A 14,503-nucleotide genomic window follows, 5' to 3' on the forward strand; every position below is an offset into this window, starting at 1 on the left:
ATCATGTGACTGAAGACTGGAGTAATGATGCTGAAAATTCAGCTTTGATCACAGGAATAAATTAAAATTTTAAATATATTACAGTAGTAGAAAACAGTTTCTTTAAATTTAAATAATATGTACAGTATATGTGTGTGTGTTTAGGGGGCATCACTCTAGGAGGGGTCGAGGACACAGGCATGAGGAGCAGGGTCAACCAAACAGGGAGCGAGCGGTTGAGCAGAAAGCTGAAGACTCAGTGCCCCGCGGCACCTGTATGACTATGTGCCCTGCTTATGAATTACACCAGCGGAAGGCCAATAATCGACTGCACAGGTTTGAGATGTTGGCCTGCACAGAGCGGGATCACTCGCCTTGTGCTGATGTGTCACGTGCTGTCAAAGAGTACTCGCGACCTGCCGCGGACAAGGAATTCACGAGAGCCTGTAACCTTCGGCCTCCATCTGTGCTTTTAAAGACTGTGTGCTATTTAGTTGATGACATTGCAGCTTCCTCTACATTTCAGCCATGGACGGAGGTTTGGAAATTGCATTTTGTCTTCTTTATCTGTAATATGATGGGTATTTGAAGCCTGTCTCATTTACATTCTGATCCACAGGTGTACAGTTTTGTGTCTGACCGTCTGCGTAGCGTTCAGCAGGACATGATTATCCAGCGTGTGTCGGGGCCGGACTGTGTGGCTGTGCTGGAGAAAAGCGTGCGATTCCTTCTCTACGCCTCTTACAGACTCTGCGGGCAGCCACTTCAGTATTATGACCCACGGATCAATGACACTCACCTCCAGGAAAGCTTGAGCTGGTTGCTGGAGAACTACAGAAATGGGAAACACTGGCATCAAGAGGAGTTCCAGGCCTTGAGTTTGCTCTATAACTTGGGTGAGTGAGTGAGTGAGTGAGTGAGTAAAAACTACTAGAGCTCTCAGTGCTGGGATCCTCAGAGCCTGTGCCACATCTGACTATAGAGTTCCAGTCCTAGATGTGGCCTCCTATAGAGCCAACGTCCGTCGACTTCCAGTCCTAGATGTGGCCACCTATAGAGCCAACGTCCGTCGAGTTCCTGTCCGAGATGTGGCAGACTCCAGTGTGGACGTCCCCCAGGTCCCAGTCAGCACCACATCAGCTCCAGGATTGGAAATGGCTGACTGTTGTGTTGATGTTCCAGTCTGTGCCACATCAGACTGGGAAGATGATGGCCCTACAGTTCCAGACGGGGAAGATGATGTTCCTCCAGACTGGGAAGATGATGTTCCTCCAGACTGGGAAGATGATGGCCCTCCAGACTGGGAAGATGATGGCCCTCCAGTTCCAGTCTGTGCCACGTCAGACTGGGAAGATGATGTCCCCCATGTCGGACCAACAGGGGACACTGTATCTGAGAATGAGATTATTTGTAAGTTGACTGTCATGACTCCGACACAACACAATACAGACAAACTTGTGTTGTGATATTATATCTGTCTTTACTCATGTCAACTCAGGCAAAAAGCAGTTTTCATGTCAACTCTTCTTATGTTTCTTTTAACAGACGTCGGTTGCTGGAGCTATGAAGTCGGCAGGAAGCTCGGTGACACAGACTGACAGACTCGTGACGAGGCATCGGGACCCAGGTTGAGACATCCTTTCCAGTGATGTACTAGCAAGATGAACCGCTGCAACCTAAGAGTCCGCCGGGTCAATTGAGAGGAGGTTTGGGGACTATTGAAGGCTATTGGTCGCTGTAGATATCAAACTGCCTCCCATCAAGGTAATTCTTCTGTTTTTCCACCACCCAGACACAGGTTTGAGATGTTGGCCTGCACAGAGCGGGATCACTCGCCTTGTGCTGATGTGTCACGTGCTGTCAAAGAGTACTCGCGACCTGCCTACGACAAGGAATTCACGAGAGCCTGTAACCTTCGGCCTCCATCTGTGCTTTTAAAGACTGTGTGCTATTTAGCTGATGACATTGCAGCTTCCTCTACATTTCAGCCATGGACGGAGGTTTGGAAATTGCATTTTGTCATCTTTATCTGTAATATGATGGGTATTTGAAGCCTGTCTCATTTACATTCTGATCCACAGGTGTACAGTTTTGTACAGGTGTACAGTTTTGAAAACTGCTAGAGCTCTCAGTGCTGGGATCCTCAGAGCCTGTGCCACATCTGACTATAGAGTTCCAGTCCTAGATGTGGCCTCCTATAGAGCCAACGTCCGTCGAGTTCCTGTCCGAGATGTGGCAGACTCCAGTGTGGACGTCCCCCAGGTCCCAGTCAGCACCACATCAGCTCCAGGATTGGAAATGGCTGACTGTTGTGTTGATGTTCCAGTCTGTGCCACATCAGACTGGGAAGATGATGGCCCTACAGTTCCAGACGGGGAAGATGATGTTCCTCCAGACTGGGAAGATGATGGCCCTCCAGACTGGGAAGATGATGTCCCTCCAGACTGGGAAGATGATGGCCCTCCAGTTCCAGTCTGTGCCACGTCAGACTGGAAAGATGATGTCCCCCATGTCGGACCAACAGGGGACACTGTATCTGAGAATGAGATTATTTGTAAGTTGACTGTCATGACTCCGACACAACACAATACAGACAAACTTGTGTTGTGATATTATATCTGTCTTTACTCATGTCAACTCAGGCAAAAAGCAGTTTTCATGTCAACTCTTCTTATGTTTCTTTTAACAGACGTCGGTTGCTGGAGCTATGAAGTCGGCAGGAAGCTCGGTGAAGGAGGATTTGGAAGCGTTTATGCTGGGACTCGCTTGAAAGATGGCCTTAAGGTCACTTATTTTACTTGCATTATCTATCAAAGTGTTCTTGCACTATCGTATATTCGAATAACTCTTCTTTTCAAGCATTCTCAGTGTATCTTATGTTCACTACTTAGAGCACCTGACCTCTCAGACCTTTTTAAATTGTTAGACATGCTCTACATGATTAGAATTTAAATTCATGAAACTGAATAGGTCTGTTCAAGGTTGATGACTGAAATATGAACTGCACACATTGGAAAATTCTAACACAAATCCATTTTTTGTTTTGTTGATTAGGTGGCGCTGAAATTTGCTGATACTGTGGGTATTGAGTGGATCAACATTGTAAGTACTCTGTTTCTCTCAGTTCATTTTTCAATGGACAAACTGCTATTGTCTGTAGTTTAGTAGTGTTCGACATCTTTTCTCCATGTACAGTAAGATCATAAGAATTGTCTTTCTTCTAGGAGGATAATCCTGAACCCGTTCCTCTGGAGATCAGTCTGCTAATTCTCGCCAACAAAGGCCCCAGGGTTCCCCAGATCATCCAGCTTCTGGACTGGGACGAAGAGCCAAATCGTTACATTATGGTTCTAGAGTTCCCTACACCCTGTGAGAGCTTGATCGAATATCTAGACCGGCACGACTACTACATCGACGAGAACGTGGCAAAGGTCATCATGCATCTGGCAGCAGTCGCAGCTCAAACATGCTGCCAACGTGGAGTGTTGCATCGCGACATAAAACTAGAAAACCTTCTGATCAACCCGTAGACCCTGGATGTCAAATTGATTGACTTTGGATGCGGAGAAATCCTGACCGATGCGGGATACACGTCCTTTGCTGGTTTGTATTATTCCTTAGAGCTGTAATGTGGGTCTCAAACTTAGATGACGGGCCAGAAGCCGTCAAGGTCTTACAAAGTATGATGTAATGGGATCCACCATTGTGAATCAATAGCATCAAATCATTTCTTGCATGCTAATGAATACTTTTTTCTCTTTTTTGCAGGCACCGAAGAGTACTGCCCCCCTGAGTATGAATCATACGGCTTTTATCACGGGAAACCAGCGACAGTGTGGTCACTCGGGGTCCTCATGTTTACACTGGTGTGTGGAGAATTTCCATCTTCAGATGACTTGGATATGCTAAATGACAACATCTGGACAAGAGATGGCGTATCACAAGGTTAGATCTACATTTCAGCAAAGATCACTTGCAATTCTAAATCATACAAAGTAGAACAAAGTAATATAAATGGTTGTGTGGGTAATGCAGTAATATTTAGATATTTCAACTTAGACTCTTAATCAAAGAGAGCGAGTGTAAAGTTTAAGGTAATAATAGGACTTCTCTTCTCTTTCTTCACAGAATGCTGCAAATTACTTTGCTCTCTCCTGCAAAGAAACCCAGCGAAGCGGCTTGATTTGTATGTCTTCACAAGTGGTTTAAGTACTTTGTTTATTCATTTAATGACGAAAGTTCAGAAGACCTTCTACAGAAAGACTTGCCACCCGCTGTTAAGGATTTTTTAAAACTTTTTATAAATAAACCATAGATTTGACTTTTAAACAACTACATTGTCGGCAGAAAATCTATTAAAACTTAATTTCGTGTCAAAATAACAGTAGTATTTTACATTTCACAGACTTTCTCCTTTGAACGTTACTATTACTAATTGCGTCATGACCAAATACAACCAGACACAATTATTCAGTCTTGTTTGTGAAAGTTATTTCCTCGCGACCTGTTTTCAATTGGCTGAGCAGCGCACGAAACAGGCATTTTTCTCAATTCCCGCTATGAGAGGAATGGGAAAGTTCCCCTTCGCATTATGGCGGCGCCTGAAGAATTACCGTAAAGCAGGTCTCTGGTCGTACGACGTGTATGATGTCATTGACATTTTTTAAAGACCTTTTAAAGCAAAAGTGACTCTAAAAAATCCAACACCCAGCAATGTGTAATTGCTTTGCATCTCCTTTCGAATACAAGATTCAAATTACTAGACAAAAATTATATCCTTCCTGAGAAAAGTGTATTTTGAGGGGTATAACTCCATAGACCTCCATTTCGTTATGTGAGCGCCTTCATATGTCGAACTGCAACCAGTTCAGGACCCAGAAGTTTACTGATAATGGGAGTTCTCCCCATTTTAGACATTCTTTGGTTTGATCTTCAATTTCACAAAAATCACTTGTAATTCTGTATCATAAAAAAACAGAACAAACAAACAGTGCACATCGTCTCCTTCCACAGACTGACAGACTCGTGACGAGGCATTGGGACCCAGGTTGAGACATCATTTCCAGTGATGTACTAGCAAGATGAACCGCTGCAACCTAAGAGTCCGCCGGGTCAATTGAGAGGAGGTTTGGGGACTATTGAAGGCTATTGGTCGCTGTAGATATCAAACTGCCTCCCATCAAGGTAATTCTTCTGTTTTTCCACCACCCAGACACAGGTTTGAGATGTTGGCCGGCACAGAGCGGGATCACTCGCCTTGTGCTGATGTGTCACGTGCTGTCAAAGAGTACTCGCGACCTGCCGCGGACAAGGAATTCACGAGAGCCTGTAACCTTCGGCCTCCATCTGTGCTTTTAAAGACTGTGTGCTATTTAGTTGATGACATTGCAGCTTCCTCTACATTTCAGCCATGGACGGAGGTTTGGAAATTGCATTTTGTCATCTTTATCTGTAATATGATGGGTATTTGAAGCCTGTCTCGTTTACATTCTGATCCACAGGTGTACAGTTTTGTGTCTGACCGTCTGCGTAGCGTTCAGCAGGACATGATTATCCAGCGTGTGTCGGGGCCGGACTGTGTGGCTGTGCTGGAGAAAAGCGTGCGATTCCTTCTCTACGCCTCTTACAGACTCTGCGGGCAGCCACTTCAGTATTATGACCCACGGATCAATGACACTCACCTCCAGGAAAGCTTGAGCTGGTTGCTGAAGAACTACAGAAATGGGAAACACCGGCATCAAGAGGAGTTCCAGGCCTTGAGTTTGCTCTATAACTTGGGTAAGTGAGTGAGTGAGTGAGTGAGTGAGTGAGTGAGTGAAAACTGCTAGAGCTCTCAGTGCTGGTTAGTATCAGTATATTGATTTTATTGTAGTGTGTTTTTATTATAGTGATTGCCTTGACTTTGTTCATCTCATACTGTGTGTACACCGAAAACACGCAGCGCAACACAACACAAAAAACAAAACAAGGCTTCCGGTGGCGCAAGAGAGCGAGATGGACGTGTAGTGGTTTGCTCCCCACAGTCGTTTTAGGAAATACCTCCTAACACTAGAAAAAAGCAGTGAAATAAACTAAACTCGAGTATGAGAGGAGGAAGGATGCAAAGAAGTCATAAGATCAAGAAGATGAGCAAAAATCAAGCAAACTCGGATGTGGATGTGGATATCGGGCCTGACGAAGATGGCGATGAAGGAAAAGCCTCAGGTAACGCTACTGCTAACCAAAACACGCTGCTCGAAAGTCTGGCGCTTCTATCTAAAGAGCTTAAGGACTTCAAGCAAGTTGTGAGACAGGACCTGAGTGATTTTAAAACTGATGTCATGAAAACTATGAAGGATGACCTCATTGAATTCAAAACCGAAGTTTTGCGAGAGTTGCAGAGTCAAAACGCCAATATCACAGAGGCTCAAACACGAATAGCGGACCTAGAACTAGCCTGCTTAGAAATGAAAGATACACTGATAACAGTCGTGAAACGAAACTTGGAGATGCAGGACAAGATAGTGGATTTGGAGAGTCGCTCTAGAAGAAATAATATTCGAATTTATGGAGTACCGGAAGAAAAGGAAGGCAAATCGGTCACTGACTTTGTAAGTGAACTATTCAAAACTCACCTCGAAATACCAGCTGAAGTTGAGCTCCAAGTTCAACGGGCACATAGAGCGCTAGTTCCGAAACCGGCCACAACCGCACCACCGCGATCAATAATTGTGAACTTTTTACAATTCTGTGTCAAAGAGATGGTTCTACAGAAAGCATGGCAGAAGAAGGTTGAAATCGATGGCAAACGAGTTTACTTTGACAATGACTATGCAGCTGATATCGTCGAAAAACGTAAAGCATATGGGCCAATCAAAGCTGCCCTGAAGGAGAGGGGGATCCGATTCCAGACACCCTACACGAAGATGAGAGTACACTGGGACTCCGGGCTACGGATCTACGGGAGTGCGGACGAAGCAGCTCATGATCTGATTAAACGTGGATTTCAGATAAAGATTACTACGTCGAAGAGGAACGCTGCAAAAGTTGTGGAGGAACGTCTGAATGAACTGTTGCCATGGAAACGCACCAACACTACAGACAGAACAGCTCAACGTGCAAGGGAGAGGCTTACGGAGTTTAGAAGAGACCTGCCACTACACAGTTAACGAGATAACTAGGCCCAGAAGAGGAATAAATGAGGCTACAGGTATTAGTAGCAAAATAACCTACGCATTTAAACTTTTTTGATTCACGACAGGTTTTTCAGGCAGGCTAGCATGGGCCTACCTATGGATACTCCCTTCTGTTTATTTTCGACTCCGTTTCCATGTTGAACGTTCGCTATATATATTTAAAAAAAGATAATAATAATAATAATAAAAAGTCTTATGACTTAATTCAAATAGTTAATGAAACTGACTGAGGAGCTATCTTAAGCGCTTAATGTTGGACATTTCTAGTGAAAATGAGTATTTCCTCATTACTAGGGAGGGCCCCTACAAAAAAAGTGAGGCACCTTTCCCTCCTCCCACCAACAGGGACCAGGAAGGAAGGGAAATCCATCCATGTTTTCGGAAGGCGCAAAGTTCTATGTTCAATTGATGTTCAATGTTTTTTTAACTTTTGTTATGTTGAACTCTGGATTACAACTTTTCTTACATGGGAATGATAGAGAATAACATAAAGATTCTGCCGTGGAATGTTAATGGTCTTAATAATCCCATTAAAAGACGGAAGGTAATGACTAGGTTAAAACACTACAAATCTCAAATTATATATCTACAAGAAACACATCTGTCTGGGCAGGAATGCGAGAAACTTAAGAGGTTTGGTTATAACAATACCTTTTATAGTTATTTCCGTCATGGGTGTAGAAGAGGGGTGACTATACTCGTTTCAGATTCAGTAAAATTTGAATGTTCTAAAGTGATTAACGATAAGGAAGGAAGATTTATTATTGTAAAAGGAAAACTAGAAAATGAAAAAGTGACACTGGTTAATGTTTATGCCCCTCCCAACAGTGGAAAACACTTCATCAAAACTCTGCTCGATAACATTATTCTGGAAACAGATGGCATATTGATATGTGGGGGCGATTTTAATATTGTGTTGAATGATAAACTAGATACAACAAACAAAAACAAAAAATGCAACCACATTACTAAAATAATCAAAACTACATTTAAAGAATTTGGTATTTGTGGACCTTTGGAGGGAATTTCACCCCCTTAAAAAGGATTACACTCATTACTCGGCCCCTAATGATAGCTACTCCAGAATTGACTACCTATTTATGAATAAAAATGAGTCGTACCGAGTACAGGAGTGTGAAATTGAAGGTGCAGACTTATCAGATCACTGTCCAGTTTACCTAAAACTCCACCTGAAATCACAAGAGAAAAGTAAATTGTGGAGACTAAATGTTGGAATTCTGAATTATAAAAAAAATAACTGAAGAGATTAAAGAGGAGATTAAACAATATCTAGCTGTAAATGACAATGGAGAGGTTAGCCCTGTCATTCTGTGGGATGCCCTTAAAGCAGTCCTGAGAGGGAAAATTATAGCTAAGACAGTGTCTATTAAAAAAGCTAGAGAAGAAGCATTTAAGAAAGAAAAGGAGAAACTATCTGATATTGAACAGCTACATAAGAACACACGTGATTCCTCATTATTACCTCAAATTAAAGAAGCTAGGGATAATATTGATAAAATGTTAAGTATAGAAACTGAAAAGAAGATTCGATTTTTAAAACAATCATATTACGAAATGGGACCAAGGGCTACCAGATTGCTAGCAAAAAGATTAAAAAAGAGATTGAAAAGAGATTGAATCTAATTTTAGGAACTACTATAAAAATCTGTACAGCCAACCTCCATCATCCACCACTGACCAAATGAGAGCGTTTCTAGAGAATCTTGACTTACCAGCAATTGGGAAGAAACAAAATGACCTTTTGACCTCACCCATTACAGTATCAGAAATAGAGAAAGCAGTCAGTAGATTAAAAGCGAAAAAATCTCCGGGTAGTGATGGCCTACCAGCTGAATGGTACAAAACATTCAGGGAGCAACTTATACCATTACTTGTGTCATCATTTAATTATACACTTGATCATGGCAAACTACCACCATCCTGGAAGGAAGCAGTAATAACAGTGATCCCTAAGGGGATTAATAAGGATACCTGCTCAGGTTACAGACCGATTTCTATACTTAATGTAGATTATAAATTATACACCTCAATTTTGAACAAGAGATTTGAACAATTTATGAATGACATCATAGATGAGGCTCAAACAGGTTTTATTAAGGGGCGCCAAACCCATGACAATATAAGGAGAACCCTACATATTATTGAACACGTTAAGCAAAACAATACCAGTGCAGCCTTGATAAGTCTTGACGCAGAGAAGGCATTTGACTGTGTTAACTGGGCATTTCTATATCAGACACTTAAAAAATTTGGATTGAATAAGAAGGCTATTCAATGTATTAAGACACTTTATCAAAAGCCGACTGCAAGGATAAAAATTAATGGGAGTCTATCTGAGAGTATAGAGTTAGAAAGATCTACCAGACAAGGTTGCTGCCTATCACCAACACTGTTTGCATGTTTTATATTAGAGCCCCTGGCGCAAGCAATTAGGCAGAATACAGATCTGAAAGGGATAAGGGTTGGGGATGAAGACCACATCATCTGTCTTTTTGCTGATGATGTGATCTGCTATTTAGGAGACCCAGACGCATGTCTTCCAATATTAATTAATCAACTCGAGGCGTTCGGTTTCCATTCAGGTTATAAGTTAAACTTTGCCAAAACGCAGATCTTAACATTGAACTATCTACCATCCAAAAATATACAACAAAAATACAATCTCAATTGGAATGCAACTACAATGAAATACCTTGGGGTTACTTTAACGAGGAATGGATGATCTATATGAGAACAACTATGTTAAAATGGATAAATCCATTATAAATGACGTAGTGAGGTGGAATGTCCTTTCTCTGGACTTTAGTTCCCGGATAGAGACTATAAAAATGAGCATCCTCCCTCGACTCCTCTACCTCTTCCAATCACTCCCTATTGAGATACCGGAGAACCAATTTAGAACATGGGATAAAGTTATCTCTAGGTTTATATGGAATGGTCAAAGACCAAGAATCAAATATGACACTTTACAGCTTGGAAAACATGAAGGAGGTATGGCACTCCCAAATCTTAAGGAATATTTTCATGCAGCACAACTTAGAACCTTAGTCTGCTGGTGTGCTAAGGATTACGAGGCTAAATGGAAAAACCTAGAGCGGTATGTACAAGGGAGGGAAATTCAAAGTCTTATTGGGGATGAAGGTGAAGCTAAAGATTAATTTAAACAGATGGATGCTATCACCCAGTTTTCATTAAAATTGTGGTTCAGCATAATACGAAAATACAAATTAGAGGCAGATCTACCTTTACTTAGATGGATAGCTTATGACAGACACTTCACCCCGAATACTCTTGACCAGAGATTCCAACAATGGTCACTGAACGGAATAACAGCACTGTGTACAGTAATGAAGGACGGGAATTTTATGAGTTTTGAAGAGATGAAACAAAACTTTACATTATACAATGAGGATCATTTCAGATACTTACAATTAAGGGATTTTTATATGAAGGAAGTAAAACCAAAAGTAAATCAGGGGAAAACCGGTATAATTAGAACTATAATAGGAATATACTACTCAAGGAAGTACAGAATAATATCTACATTATACCAGCAACTGATGGAGAGGAAGGGAATTACATCATATGTTAAGCAGAAGTGGGAAAAAGAGCTAGATATGAATATATCTGAAGAAGACTGGTTACATATACGGAATACACAATCTACCACATCGTCTCGTATATGGAGGGAATTCTGTTGGAAAAATGTAATACGATTTTTCATTACGCCTAAAATTAAGAGCACATTTTTGTCAGTTACAGTACCACAACCATGTTGGAGACAGTGTGGAGCGGTAAATGTAAACCATTCGCATGTCTTTTGGCTCTGCCCTGTTATTACACAGTTTTGGGAGGATGTCCACATGGTTATTGTTGAAATCTTGGGTTATGATATACCTAAGTCATGTTCAGTGCTGTATTTTGGTAATACGAGAGGAAACATCGTGTCAAGAGAAGACCGATACCTGTTTAAAATTTTGTTAGCAGCATGTAAAAAGGCCATCACAAAATATGGTACAAGCCGGACCCCCCAACACGAGATGAATGGCTGAAACTAGTATCTGAAATAAGTGTAATGGAATGGTTGACTCTTAAGATAAGAGTTCAAGAGGATCAATGAGCAAATAATTGGGGAAAATGGACTGTATTTACATCTCAACGACAGGAAGGGGTCTGAAGTTGATGTATCTCTTTCACAAAATTGTAATGTTAAGGTAATCCAGATGGTTCGTGTTTTTTTTTCCTTTTTTTTTTTTTTGTGTCTGTTTGTTTTTGTTAACTTTAATTTTTGTATATATGTGTTGAATATAAAAAATAAAGTAAAAAAAAAAAAAAACCCAAACAATAATTATATTATAACAACATTATAATTATTGATGCACAGAAACTTTGGCTAAAAATATTTTATCTGAAAGTTTCAGCCGAAAACATTGACGGAAACGGTGACATTTAATTAGCGCTTTTTCAATGATGAGTTTTGACAGTGTATATTTTGTGCACACAATGTGGATAAACGTGTGGAAAGCTGTGTGGACGCTAGGGCTAGGTTGACTGTATCATTGTCTCGATTTTAATTCATACCGACATGGATTATGTATGACTAAAATCTTATACTTTTTATGTAGGATGTGTCAGGTGAGCTGTATTATTTTTTAATCTGGGGACCATATAGTTAGTATTTTAGGGTCCATCATGTACTGCAGCCTGGGAGATATACATGAGTCCTTGAGAATTTAATGCTAAAAACTTTTTTTTTCATGTCAAAGTAAATTTTAGACATGACAGGTCAAATCAATTTGATGTCCATGCAAATGGATCCATGTATGGCATGCTAATGTACAAAACCATGTAAATTATTTGGTTAAGGATTAGCTGCAAATTATTATAGGTATATAAGCATTTTCCCAAAAATGGTAGTTGTGGGGTAAGTTGTGTCAGGTGCTTTGGGGTAACTACTGGTAAAATCGATATTTTTAGGGTCCTATGAATGGGAAACGCTGACGGAATCGAATGAATGAATCCATTCATAAATACAGAATTTACTGTAGAACACGGTATTTACTGTATAACATTTGTCACATTTTTGATGAAGAAATAAAAAGCAGGTCAGTAGACTTAAAGGGATAGTTCACTTTGAAACACATTTTTGGTATGCTTCAGCTTACCTCAAGGGCATCCAAGATGTAGGTGTCTTTGTTTCCACAGTATTTTCAATTTTGATATTTTTAGGTCAAACCGTTCTTGTCTGTCAGTCATATAATGGAGGTCTATGGTCACCACCTCAAAGAGCATGCACAGAGAAGTCCAAATGAAACATAATTTAATAACTCGTAAATGTAAGTACACATTGATGGCCTAAGACACGAAACGAGCAGTTTGTGTGAGAAAACGAACAGTATTTATATTGTTTTTACCTCTTGTATCCGTGACCACAGCCACGTCCAAGTAATCTGAAGGCACGGGCGCTTCGGTCTGCGCATGCGCCGGAAGTGATCTCTCGCGCGTGTACGTCACTCATTGTTTACACAGAGTAAAAAATTACTTATTAATAGATAAAAAACCTATATATATATATATATATATATTATGAAAGCATATTAGAAAAATACTAAAAAGATAAATAATGCTAAAATAACACTGACTATTATTTTTATCTCATTTATTTTTATATTTCCACACACATTCCACATTACCATATTTTACTTTGTTGCTCTCAAGTGTAAGAATGGAGTTCTAATAGAGAACAGATAAACATTTGAATCTTTTCTTCATGCTTTCAGGTTTAACTCATGCCCTTCAACATGTTCTTGAGCTGCCCGAGGGAATACGCAGCTCTCCTGCTGTTCAGCTCGCTTTGGCCATAAACAGGGCACATTCGGAGCGCAACCCAGTTCGGCTGCTCCGGCTAGCCCAGAGACTGGACTTCATCCAGGGCCCTTCCATCCACCAACACCTGCTGCCCTGCAGGAGAGACCTGCTCCTGCTCTACAGCCACGGGCACAGCAGCCCCAACTGCCGCTTCCCTCTGCCAAGACTGGCACGCTTCCTCTCTCTCTCAAAGACCCGCTGGCGGCCAGGCGCACGGCGTCACCGTCAGTGGAGAGTGGGTGAGCTTCTCTAAGAGCTCCTTCAGCGACGCTCCGTCTGCAGATCTGCAGTGCAGGCGCATGCATGAGCCGGTGGACGACGAGCAGTGGAACTGTCACACCGGCGGCGTGATTCACGACTGTGCCTGAAACCGTTGCTTTAAACTCTTGTTCATTTGCACTTGGTGTAATCTTTTAATAATAAATGTTTCAGAGGCATTTCCCACTTCTGGAATGGTGAAAAAAGTTTCAATAAAGTTTTTTGTATTTTATATATATATATTAGTGGTTGAGCAATATGAGTTTTTCAGTGGTCATTGCCAATATTGACTACAGAAGGGTGGCCGATGGCTAATAATTAGACATATGCTAGTGATACAGTGTTTGTTAATCAGTAGTGACACAATGAAGCAATAAAATAATCTCTTTAATGTAAATCTTTTTAACACATGCGATAAGCAAAATTATATTTTGTGCATTACTTGGTTTCTTTTTCTGAGGCGTTGTGATTTGTCCCAATGTCCCGCCCATGGTGAAATCCTATTGGATCAAACTCTGCACCTAGTAGTCTCTCTTTATTGAACATATAAAAAAAAAAAACACAACAGCAAAAACTGAATAAAAAATAAAAATAAATAGTTAATCATCAACATCAAGAAAAAAAGATCATCTACAGATGGTCCAAACAACAATCATGTTCAAAGGGGGTAGGAAGAAGTTAGAATAACTTTTCTTGTCCTATCCCCACTTCAATAATATTTTAACTACTTAAACTAACTTACCTAAGGTTTACTTTACCTAAGGTTGAAAAAAAAAATCACTGTTCCAGCTCATATCCACCAATGATTCTTTTTTTAAACATATATTTCAATTGCAATAAATTTTTACATAATTTTAAATCATTGTTGCTACTGTTCCACAGTATAACACCCTGGGTTGGTATACAGTGCAACTTAGTGTTTGTGCGAATCTGCGGTCTACTAAACATTGATATTCCTCTAAAATTATATGTGTTTTCTCGTAATTGGAAAAGCTCTTGGATATTTCTAGGTAATTGGTTGTTGTGAGCTCTAAAAACAATTTGAATAATTTTATAATCAATCAGATCTTTGAACTTTAATATTTTGAGTTTAATGAACAATGGGTTTGTTGGTTCTCTGTATGCAGTTTTATGTATGATTCGAATAGCCCTTTTTTGTAAGATGAAGATTGGGTGTGTATTTGTTTTATAAGTATTCCCCC

At 40.5% G+C, this 14,503-nt stretch overlaps 3 protein-coding genes across 3 annotated transcripts; all 3 read left to right on the forward strand.

The window, feature by feature from the left end:
• Nucleotides 1–737: 737 nt before the first annotated feature.
• LOC120467787 (serine/threonine-protein kinase pim-2) lies at nucleotides 738–5,205 on the forward strand. The gene is given in 9 exon segments (XM_089135390.1): nucleotides 738–875; nucleotides 1,525–1,685; nucleotides 1,772–1,979; nucleotides 2,061–2,533; nucleotides 2,669–2,763; nucleotides 3,034–3,081; nucleotides 3,204–3,582; nucleotides 3,748–3,924; nucleotides 4,108–5,205. Coding segments are annotated over 7 exon segments (1,377 nt in total). The 5' UTR covers nucleotides 738–875; nucleotides 1,525–1,685; nucleotides 1,772–1,938; the 3' UTR covers nucleotides 4,272–5,205.
• LOC120467785 (SAC3 domain-containing protein 1-like) lies at nucleotides 5,205–5,765 on the forward strand. Its single transcript, XM_089116669.1, has 2 exons — nucleotides 5,205–5,399; nucleotides 5,481–5,765. The coding sequence occupies exons 1-2, from the start codon at nucleotides 5,205–5,207 to the stop codon at nucleotides 5,763–5,765; spliced, it is 480 nt and encodes a 159-aa protein (XP_088972795.1).
• Nucleotides 5,643–13,414, forward strand: LOC148977317 (SAC3 domain-containing protein 1-like). The gene is made up of 3 exons (XM_089135391.1): nucleotides 5,643–5,757; nucleotides 5,868–7,168; nucleotides 12,956–13,414. Exons 2-3 carry the CDS (start codon nucleotides 7,024–7,026, stop codon nucleotides 13,294–13,296), a joined length of 486 nt encoding a protein of 161 aa, XP_088991517.1. The 5' UTR covers nucleotides 5,643–5,757; nucleotides 5,868–7,023; the 3' UTR covers nucleotides 13,297–13,414.
• The last annotated feature ends 1,089 nt before the right edge of the window (nucleotides 13,415–14,503 follow it).

This window comes from Pimephales promelas, chromosome 10 (genome assembly GCF_988280905.1).
Source record: "Pimephales promelas chromosome 10, fPimPro1.hap1.1, whole genome shotgun sequence".
In the NCBI taxonomy this organism is placed as follows: Eukaryota; Metazoa; Chordata; class Actinopteri; order Cypriniformes; family Leuciscidae; genus Pimephales; species Pimephales promelas.

Bases quoted from the DNA above. Each gene is read 5' to 3' on its own strand.
- LOC148977317 (XM_089135391.1), top strand. From the start codon at position 7,024: ATGAACTGTTGCCATGGAAACGCACCAACACTACAGACAGAACAGCTC. The intron at 7,169-12,955 runs GTATTAGTAGCA...TCATGCTTTCAG, and splicing joins AGGAATAAATGAGGCTACAG to GTTTAACTCATGCCCTTCAA.
- LOC120467785 (XM_089116669.1), top strand. From the start codon at position 5,205: ATGTTGGCCGGCACAGAGCGGGATCACTCGCCTTGTGCTGATGTGTCA. The intron at 5,400-5,480 runs GTTTGGAAATTG...TCTGATCCACAG, and splicing joins CATTTCAGCCATGGACGGAG to GTGTACAGTTTTGTGTCTGA.